This window comes from Gouania willdenowi, chromosome 11, assembly GCF_900634775.1.
Source record: "Gouania willdenowi chromosome 11, fGouWil2.1, whole genome shotgun sequence".
NCBI lineage: Eukaryota > Metazoa > Chordata > Actinopteri > Blenniiformes > Gobiesocidae > Gouania > Gouania willdenowi.
The window spans coordinates 23,060,135-23,071,339 of NC_041054.1; the positions used below are offsets into that span (position 1 = coordinate 23,060,135).

Genomic DNA, 11,205 nt, shown 5'->3' on the forward strand with positions numbered 1-11,205 from the left:
ATTTTTAACGCCAATGCAACAGCATAACCATGTTGGATAACAAATTCATACATATTACAATATTAGACCATACATAACCTTTAATTGTCCTCGAAAAACAGAAATCTAACCAGATTTAGCCTTCAAAACACTATCAAATATGCTGTTGCATTACTGTTTTTGCTTAGACTAAAAAAGCAAAAGGCACCGGTAGTAGTAGTGCTTTCATATTAGTGGAATGGGGTTCAACTCCCTACAGTGTCCTTGCTAAAAGCCAAAATATATGAAAACACAATAGTTTTCACTCTACACATTTCACAACAAACCTAAATGTCCCTGATGTCCCACCTTCAAACAGAACCTCATTTGGCCATCCATGAAAAAGCTACTTAACCTCCCACTTTTTCTATAGCAAAACATACTTCCTACTTCAATCTAACTTTTATTTATTTAAAATAAAAAATCCATATTTTGTGATTCTGGATAAGACTTACAGTAGCCGTGATTTAAAGACATGGTTTTCAGACTACGTAGACATATCCAGTCAAAATATAATAAAGGTAAATGGTTCTATATACAGTATATTTACAATAATTAGATTCAATGACAGTAATACAATTAATTGAAAAGGTTGTTTTTAGTGTTTGTTTTTTGGCATTTTAAATGTTTTTTTTTTTTTTTTTTTTTTTTTTCGCAGAAATCCTCTGTATCTGGCGAGACAGGCCTCAGAAAAACAAATATTTTAACTATGTAAAATCTGTGCTCTGACATGTTGGAGCAAGCTCCCACCAATCACCCCCTCCTATAAGTGTGTGTGTGTCAGCCACCCACGTCTGACACTAGTGTGTTTAGTTGTTACATCAGTCTATGTCAAATCATCAGCAGCAGATAGACACAAGTTTTAGAATTTTATTAAAGAATCCTCATTTGTAGAAGTGTCAATCAATGTCACCTGTAATACGAATACAAAAAAACAAAAACACGTTATATAGTGCTACTTTCTAGTTTTTTTTTTTTTTAAATAATCTTTCAACCAAAGTAATTGAAACCATGTGGCTTGAAACTTTAATAAGATATTTTTTTTATCTAATAAATGTATATGTTTAAAAGCAAACCAGTCTGCAGCTGTGTCTTTAAGGGTTCCTCAAAAGTCGTTTCATAAAAACATACCAAACCATGTTCTTTCCTGCAGGTTCTCAGCTGTTATTTACATTCTGTACAGACATACTGTACTCCAGGAGTGACATCCTTTACATTTATGATGTTCATTTGTAACCTGAGGCTGACTATAGTGTGTATCATTAGCTGAAACTATACTTTGGTCTATAGACAACTTAAAAAAAACAGTTGTCAAATATGTGAATTTTCTTTTTCTCGCTCCAATATGTCTCGATTAGCCTCACAGAAGTTTTAATGAGAATATATGTTCTGTTCATTCAGGTGTGCTGGTGAAGGAACACACCTGAAAATATAGAAAATATTGACACATGTGGCACAGAGGGTGTTAAGGAGAGGTTTACTGTTATGGATCCATCCATAAACATGACCCAGCTCTGCAAAAGGCCTGATAATCAACAGAGTTGGCGGAACACGGACCCTCCAGGACATTTCTCTGTCTTTTTTTGAGTGTTGTATTGAGGACTGTTTTTAAATGTTGTCCTTCCAACATGTGGGGCTCTTATTAAATAAAAAAGCTGCAGACCATCACTATTTTGCCTCCTCAAATATAATGCTAGCATGAAAGCACACATGCAGCATCCATAATTATGTCAAAAATGGGACATGATGAGACACATCCAACTTCCTCTTTTCTATGAGAGCGAGAAAGTAATATTATTATTACAATGCAACATGTTTTTTTTATTTTTTATTATTGTAGTTTCACAAATGTGAACATTTTCATCTATAAATTGATTTATTGGCTCAATAACAAAGAGGTAATTTTGAGTTGTGGTTATTTGGTCTAGTCAGGCCTGCTTGAGATCACAGGAACACACAAGGTCCAAGAACTAAAACAAGTTGGACATCCCTGCTCTAACTTGACCAAATGTGTGAGACAGTGTATGTGGCACCGATTGTAAAGTTGCACATGCTAAAATAAACAGCAACTTTTTGCCGCATGTAGCTACAAACCATGTTTCAAAAACGTGTGATTTTTTTATTCATTTTTTTTACTTTGACCAGATTTACAGCAATAGCTGTGAAATTTGATATTCACTTTTCCCGTAAAAATATAATGTCAATGTTAAATCTAAATCTAAATGTTAAATATTAAATCTATATATTACATATAAATATACATGTTAAATCTACATGCTAAATGTTAAATCTAAATCAACCTTTATTTTGGTACTTTAGGTTAATTTGCATATTAGCTAAGTATTTAGTTTCTCCCATGACATTTAGATTTAACATTTACCATGTACATTTAACATTTATATTCAAACGTAACCTTTAACATTTACATTTAACATTTACATTTACCATTTACATTTAACATTTACATTTAACATTTATATTTAACATTTACATTTAATATTTACATTTAACATTTAACATTTAACATTTACATTTAACATTTAGCATTTACATTTAACATTTATTTTTAAACGTAACATTTAATATTTATCTTTAACATTTAGCATTTACATTTAACATTCATATTTAAACATAACATCTAATATTTATATTTAAATGTCACGTTTAACATTTAGTATTTACATTTAACATTTATATTTAAACGTAACATTTAACATTTAACATTTACATTTAGCATTTAGCATTTAGCATTTAGCATTTAGCATTTACATTTAACATTTATTTTTAAACGTAACATTTAATATTTATCTTTAACATTTAGCATTTACATTTAACATTCATATTTAAACATAACATCTAATATTTATATTTAAATGTCACGTTTAACATTTAGTATTTACATTTAACATTTATATTTAAACGTAACATTTAACATTTAACATTTACATTTAGCATTTAGCATTTAGCATTTAGCATTTAGCATTTAGCATTTACATTTAACATTTAACATTTATATTTAACATTTACATTTAACATTTACATTTAACATTTAACATTTATATTTAAACATAACATTTAACATTTACATTTAACATTTACATTTAACATTTACATTTAACATTTACATTTAACATTTACATTTAACGTCAACTTTATATTTTACGAGAAAAGTAAATATCACAAATTTCACAAATATTGCTGTAAATCTGGTCAAAATTAATATAAAAAATTGTCATACGTTTTTTAAACGTGGTTTGTTGTTAAATGTTGCAAAAAGTTGTTGTTTATTTTAACATGCGCATTGTGCAACCTAACAGCAAGTGCGTGTCAGGAGGCGGGGCTTTCATCCTTGCTCATATTCTAGCCAGAACAAGCCTACTCCAGACCAGGTTAGGTGTTCAGTCTAAGTTACCATGGTGATTTACCACAGTAAGAATGTAACCAGTGTTGTAGTACAGGACACACGGAAGTTGGCGCGATAAGAGGAATCCAGTTACCTAGTACAGGCCCTAAAGTGCTTACCCTAAGCTACCTGGGCATTCAACATGACAGTTATCAGTACTTTATTAAGTTACAAACCTGATGTAAACCTGCTGCTGGATGGGAGTTCTCACATCTATATTCTTTGGGTAGTATGTACACTATGAGATGTATTGCCTAATATTGCAAGAAAAAAAGGGCTTAAAGTTATGGTTCTGCTGTTTGCACTCACGTGGTAACTGATCAAAGAATACTTCTAGGACAGAACTGGTTTGTTCACTTTTTTTTAGCAACGCCCAATGCTATAAAACCGTTGGAAACGCTGAGGCTGAGCACACTGTTGACCAGGTTCATTAGCAGTGAAAGAACTGCTGTCTCTTTCACAAGTTTACTAGTTTGATTAGGTAAGTGTGCATGTTTTATGATTATCTGTACATGATGGATTCTTCACAATCCTGTTGCAAATATTTACAGATCGGCTTAAAGTTTGGGAGTTTTCTTGTTGGAGCCCAAATCAGAAAAGGTGAGTTTGTTTAATGGTGTTAAATTCATACCTGATGTTCCTGAAGAAAAGCGGCTGTTAGATGTCAAAGGTATGAGATCACATAGTTTTATTTATGTGAATTTTTCTTGTATTTGAAGTGCACTCACACAGCACAGCATGCCACTGCTTTCACTCATCCCATTTCCTGCCGGCTTGTCTGATCGCAAAGTTCTGAAAACCATGATCCTCCTGTTTTCTTTAAAATGATATGTTTTCTTAACTCCAAGGAGGAGGTGGAATGCAGGCTAGGTGTCTATTTATCGTACACTGAGTACACGTCTCAGGTGTTTAAGTCGTCCACACCAAAACAAAGACTGTTGATTCTTTGTTTCAATGTAAATAAAAAAAAAAATAGACTTTACTGAAGTGCTGTGCATGTGGACTAAAAGACTGTCAGTGATACTTTAGTTGTAACTTGTTGACATGATCCACATATATTAGGGTGCATCAAACCCCACAATGTTTTAAAATCAATCTGTGCCTAGTTTAATTATGTTCCAATGACCAAAATAGGAAGCCTTGCAAAATATTTGGTAAATCAATTTATATTTATGAGGTCCACATCAAGGTTGAAATGTTTTCATATGCCCCATTATGAGTGATTTTTAGGTTTAATATAGCATTTGGGTTATTTTTTTGTTGTTGCTGGAAATTATTATATATTTTGCTTTGGATAATGAATCCTAATAAATAACTTTGTAACTTATAACTTGTTTTTATGTTTCTGTTTTTTTTTTTTTAAATAGTTTTAATCTCTGACCTAAGCTTAATATCTTTTATTTTCTAATGTATAGCTTCCTTTGAAAAGCACTTTGTAACATGTGTTTTGAAAGGTGCTAAATAAATAAAGTGTATTTAGTTTATTATAAAGCATGATTGACACATTTACACAGTTAGCATCATGAATTGATGATCTAGCAGTAATTTATAATTTCTGTTTTCTTACGTCCTTCAGGAAAACAACAAAATATTGCATATTTTCTGTTGTTATTGTGCTTGGTGGACCCTAAAAAAAATGATAGAATTGGCCAATATTTTGCTTGGTTATCTTTTCTTTGGCATTGGAACAATTTTAGATTGGGGACAGAAAGATATTAAACGTTGGAAAACGTTGATGCACCCTAACATACTGTATATATAGATGTAGTTATTTATTCGCTTTATATATTGTTTGCATGTTTGTCTGCTTTTGTATTATGTATTATTAAAAGAATAATAAATAAAAAAAATGGTGAATATCCTGTTTTTTTTTAGTATTCTTTGAATAATAATAATAATAATAATAATAATAATAATAATAATAAAAACAGGATATTAGAGAAGAGTGCAGAGAGAGAGAAAGAGAGAGAGGACTGATTTTCATTTTGGACTCACTCAAACTCCACACACACCGACATACCTGCAAACGTTTTTCTAATTGTTTACATGTCACATTGACAGTGACGGATAGTGAAGTGCGCCTGATCACTGTAGCTTCACTCATCCCACACCTGCCACTACACCTAACTACTTTAATTAAGTACGTTTAGTGAAAAGGCAGGCAGGTACACGTGCAATGGACTGGTGCACGTGCATTTAGAATGGATTCACCCCCCATATTTGTGTGTGTGTGTGTGTGTGTGTGTGTGTGTGTGTGTGTGTGTGTGTGTGTGTGTGTGTGTGTGTGTGTGTGTGTGCCTGTGTTGTAACAGGTGACCGACTTCTGATTGTGTTACTGGGAGCAACAAAGATAGATGTAATCATTGGAGATGCATTTTTACTCCATTCTCACATTTTCTTTGTACAAAACCTTTTACAATGGAGTCACACGGTGATAGTTGTGTGGACAGCTTGGCAAAAACTAGCATCACCATTTGAAACTAGCAACGCAGTTTGATGTTGGTCACTAGTTAAAACATTCAACCATTTGAACCAGAACAATTCAACACTAGTTTAACTTGGTCTCACGTAATAATAATAAGGCAGGAGCCATCCATACGGTTGCCGTAATGGCTTGGATTTATACGTCGCTTTCTTCGACGGGTCTCAAAGCTTATTACAGAAATAATTATTCATTCACACCAGTTATACCAGTAGTGGTACAGAAGCATGGCTGCCATTTCACGCCATTTCTCTGACCATATTCATGCACAATTCATACCCATTCATACAAGGCCATGTGGGTAAAGGACACAACAACAATGACTTGGATAGAGCAGGATTCAAACCTCCTACCCTTCGGTTATTGGACAGTTGACTGTTTACTCTACTTATTCTATTACTCCATAAAATATAAACAGGACCGGAAATGTATAATGTTTGGTTGAAATCTCCAAAATGATGATGCTCAATGTTGGTAAATGGACTTGATTTATATAGTGCTTTATAACCACAGAGGTAGTCCCACACTCATATTCTCACACCAATGGGGCAGAGCTGCCATGTAAGGTGCTAATCAACCATTGGGAGCAACTTAGAGTTCAGCGCTAATTTTGTACAGCCCCAAAACAAAATTGTAATTCATCAAGTTGGAAGTTATACAAAGAACAACATAATATTAAAAAAAAAAAAAGTACCAAAGTACAGTAGCAACAAAAGCACAAAAAAGATTAAAAAAAAATACAAACAATTATTCATAAAACACAACATGACAAAGACACACTAAACAACCACTTAAACGCACAAAATGACCACAAAAACAACAAAATATACAAAAGTACACAAAGTTACACAAAACGACAGAAAAAAATACACATGATGACAGCAAGATCAGAAAAAAATACAACAAAGATTTGCCATACTGGCGAGATAATCTACACAATGAATGTAAAAACACACTAAATGTGTTTTTACAAGCTTGTATTAATGCTCAGATTGATCATTATTCTAAATGCTGATATAAATGTTGATAATGTGGTTCTCGGATCAGACAATCACATTTTGTGGCCCCTGCTGTGATAGAAGTTGCCCATCTATCTTTGGTTCAGTGTCTTGCCCAAGGACACTTCGACACATAGAAAGATATAGGCTGGGATCAAACCCCCAACCTCTGGATTAGAAGACAACCCATCGACCACCTGAAACATGACAGTGTCCGTTATTAATACTGAGGGATACTATGACCATTTGAAGGCAATTCTAATACTGTATTCGATTGCACTCGGACCACGGATAAATCCAACAGAATGAATCGGAAAATGGCAAAATGGCGGCACCCACAGTTAGACGTAAACAGTCGCTTTCACCTCAGCCGTCTAATTTGACATGTGTGTTACTGAAAGTGCTGAATAACTCTGTAGTGGTATTTCCATCCCTACTTTGTTCATTTGAACACCGTTCTGTGTAAGTAATGATACCCGTAGAGTTCAATGCACTCTCTACAGTCTATGGTTCTATGAAGCATGCCGGATTCCCCCCGTTGGTGCATTCAAGTCTTACTGAAAGTGTAGGATGTTTCTCTTTCTCTCTTACCCTTGAGGAGCTAATATATCTACCCAGCAGACATTTTTGCTCCTTGAAAAGTATAAAAACAAACATCAGCTAACTGTGGCCAGCCACTAAATTGATGACCCATGATCTTTCCGGGTTCCGAGTGCAATCGAATGCAGCATTATTCTTGATAATTTGATTTATTGGAATCTCAACATTTCTGTATGAGTGATAAGTTGTGTTTATGTGTTTATCTATGTTTTCCCAGTGACTGACTGGGATCCTTCCCAGAGCTGCAATGTTGGTGCTGAAAATGAATGGATGAAGTTGCTCCAACAATCAAGAATTAGTGGCCCAAGATAAAGGGTGGATCTACACTGTAAAGGTAAATAAGAGTTTTATTTTAATCATAAGTAAAAATGTGATTATAAGTTTTTGATTTTTTTTGTTCAAACCTACAGCCATGGCGACCATTGTGATGGAGAAACTGGGGCGAGTTTTCATCAGCCTGCAGCAGATCAGGCAGGTACCACAAATGCTGACTGATGCGGTTCCCTCCATGCCAGCCACGGTCAGAGACCTGGACGTCCCCTCATACTTCAGAGAGCGCTACATCTGTGCTGGCTACAGACCACTTCACCAGAACTGGCGCTACTACTTCCTGTCTATGTTCCAGCGTCATAACGAAACCATCAACATCTGGAGTCACCTGCTAGCGTTCTTGGTGATTCTGGCCAAGTTGCATGAACTCACAGAGACGGTGGACTTTGTTGGTGACCATCACTCGTGGCCTTTGCTGATCCTCATCCTGTCCTCTCTGATCTACACGGCCTGTAGCGTAGCTGCTCACCTACTGGGCAGCAAGTCCGAACTATGTCACATCGCCTTCTACTTTCTGGACTATGTGGGTGTAGCTCAGTACCAGTATGGCAGTGCTGTGGTTCACTATTACTATGCTGTGGATCACAGCTTACACAAACACCTCCAAGGACTATTCATGCCTGTTGCAGTGCTTCTCAGCTGTGTTTCATGCCTGGGATGCTGCTTTGGTAAATACCACAGTGGAAGTCTGCACCTGTGGTTATGTAAGGTGTGCCAGGTAGTTCCCTCAGTGCTGGCTTTCTTCTGGGACAGCTGTCCTCTGATAATGAGACTCTTGTCCTGGTCCAGTGCTGACCCTGCAATCATCTATCACTTTAGTCAAGTGGCCTTTTTCTTCAGCAGTGCCTTCTTCTTCACATTTCCCTTGCCAGAGTGCTGTTTCCCAGGACAGTGTGACTTCTTTGGACACAGTCATCAAATATTTCACGTGCTACTATCTTGCTGCACGCTTTGCCAGATCCACTCGTACCAAATAGACTACACAGTCCGCAGAGAGCTGTACTCACACCTGCACAGGAGCCACGAGGCTGCTGTTTTTGTGGGACTATATGTAATGACTTTAGTGGCATGTTTGGTAATTGCTCTTTTTGTGTTGAGAAAAGTAAAACTCGCCCTTGACATTAAAGCCAAATTTAAATGATGGAAAGAAAAAAATTAGGTACGTGTACCTCTAGGAATACCTAGTGGCATTACAAGAGGAAAGGAAAATTAACAAATGAAATGAAAGCATAAAAAATATGGAGTTTTGTAATGTTTAACCTAGAAATGATAATTACAGCAACTCACCAATCAACAACAAAAACACTAAATGAGAGAAAAATACACAAGATCACTACAAAATACACACAAAAAACAGAGAAACATGCAAAACGACAACAAAAATACACACACACACACAGAGAATAATTTAAATAATACCAATAACACACAATATAACAAAAACATACAAAATAAGAGAAAAATATACTGAATAATAAAAAAGAACATGAAATTAAAATACAAAAGTTAGTAATGACTGGAAATTATAAAACTGGAAATAAATCTATTCAGAGGGCACTAAATATTGATTCATTCACTTATTTACAAAATAAGTTTATTTAAAATGTGTGTTTTCACTCATTCCTTCTATCATTATGTTCTATAGTTGTTTTTATGTAGTTTTCTAAGCAAAATGTTTTAGTCGGACTAAGTCAGAAATAGGAGAAAGGGGGAACTTGAGCCAAAAAAAGTTTGAGAACCACTAAACTAGTGTTATGGCAATTATTATATTCATCATCATATCGTGTCTTCAGGTGTACAATTTGTCATGTTTTAATACATGATGACTCCATTACTCTTTGCACTTTTGAAGAGCTGAGTCATGTTAGATTAAACAGTACAGATCGTATTGTATCCACAGTGCAACACAGAGTCTAAGGCCAAACCATTCAAACCATCCTTGTTGTGGGCCTTTCATTCCAACAGGATGGAACACTTCTTCTTTTGTACTCTTTTTTATTTAGTTTCATAATAAATCTTTGTTTATAAAATCATCATGCTTCGACTGGACTCCATCATTCAACCAGAGCAATAAATCATGTCTCCAAATGAGGTCAACCGCAAATTTGCCGTGACACTTGTCAATACTTTGACATGCGTTGAGTCAAGTGCCAATAATACTGGATGCCAAAAGGAAAGACAATGCATGATAAACAGCATAATTGAGATGAAAAGTGATAAAGTGAGAAAGTCATGTGAATAAACTACAGTTAACATCACACGATCCAATCTTGTCCAATCTTAAAGCATTTATAAGAGTTGATTGAGCAGATTTGTGTATCTGAAAAAGCTTTCATTTTGATTTTTGAAGAGAAATATTAAAAAACATAAAAAATATCCTGTGCTACTGCTAATCTAGTTCATTGGCAATTGGAATTCTCTAAAATTACACAACATGTATTTAAAGATGTACTTTTAATAGCTTACAGAGATTCTCAACTTATACCTTCTTTATACCAAAAATACAAAAAACAGGGCAATAGTCAGGAAATCAGAATAACAGCAAAAGGTTTTTATTGCTTTTTGCCTGTGACTCATTGAAAATGGCTGTGCCACCAAATACCATGCTCTGACCCACAAATTAAGAACCTTTATTGTAATAAAGCTATATGTAATAAAACTATATATATACAACATAGTAGGTTTGTAAGTAAATATCCTATGTAAAATTCTGCTGACATTTTTGATAAAAATCTGTTATTTGTTCTTTTTTCTTCATCTGCTGTGTTTTTCTGTGCTCTGTCTGTGGTGCAGCTTTACGCAGGCGTGTGAGTGATATTACTGTAATTGGTTGTAGAGTGCAATAACTTAGCTTCACAAAACTGTTGGATTTTTTTTTTTTTTTTTTTTTCAATAGTGGAAATATTGAAATGGTAATTTTAAGTGCGCCCGCAACACTTTCTGTAGAAAAGTTTTTATGATTTTACTAAAATCCATTTTAACTGAAAGGAGAGATAAAGTCCATCCCTTCTCAGTACAACGGTGGTTTTGTATTCAAATAAAAAAGGATTCTACTCAAACATGACTCTCCATCCATAAACAGGAACATTGTAGGTGAAGTGGTGGAGACAATTTGGATAGAGTGGCTAGACTGACTTTAAGCTTTGGAAATCAAACAATGGATTTTCTGTCCATGAGGTGAAGATGTTAACCATTATTTATCTTTAAATCGTTGATTATGTCACTAAAGAGATAACCAGATTAGGGTTACACTTGTCTAAATTACTCTATTGACACTGCAGGGTCAGGATCAGTCTGTTGATTAAAAGAGGAACATTTTCTCAGATCACTACAAAGCTTGTTCACTGTGACGGTGCAAAATACTGGCAAATGAC

At 34.7% G+C, this 11,205-nt stretch overlaps 1 protein-coding gene across 5 annotated transcripts; it reads left to right on the forward strand.

Moving 5' to 3' along the window:
• Nucleotides 1-3,818: 3,818 nt before the first annotated feature.
• On the forward strand, nt 3,819-9,376 carry LOC114472183 (membrane progestin receptor alpha-B-like). 5 transcript variants are annotated; one of them, XM_028461340.1, is made up of 5 exons: nt 3,836-3,902; nt 3,973-4,021; nt 7,719-7,835; nt 7,912-8,990; nt 9,315-9,376. In XM_028461340.1, the coding sequence occupies exon 4, from the start codon at nt 7,914-7,916 to the stop codon at nt 8,970-8,972; it is 1,059 nt and encodes a 352-aa protein (XP_028317141.1). In that variant the 5' UTR covers nt 3,836-3,902; nt 3,973-4,021; nt 7,719-7,835; nt 7,912-7,913; the 3' UTR covers nt 8,973-8,990; nt 9,315-9,376. The 5 variants fall into 5 exon arrangements, with proteins under 5 accessions (XP_028317142.1, XP_028317141.1, XP_028317139.1 ...); XM_028461338.1 differs by lacking the exon at nt 9,315-9,376 and having other exon boundaries at nt 7,912-9,141; XM_028461342.1 differs by lacking the exon at nt 9,315-9,376 and having other exon boundaries at nt 3,843-3,902; nt 3,973-4,091; nt 7,912-9,141.
• The last annotated feature ends 1,829 nt before the right edge of the window (nt 9,377-11,205 follow it).

What these genes read in the sequence shown, in the direction of transcription:
- LOC114472183 (XM_028461341.1), top strand. Translation starts at nt 7,914, where the DNA reads ATGGCGACCATTGTGATGGAGAAACTGGGGCGAGTTTTCATCAGCCTG.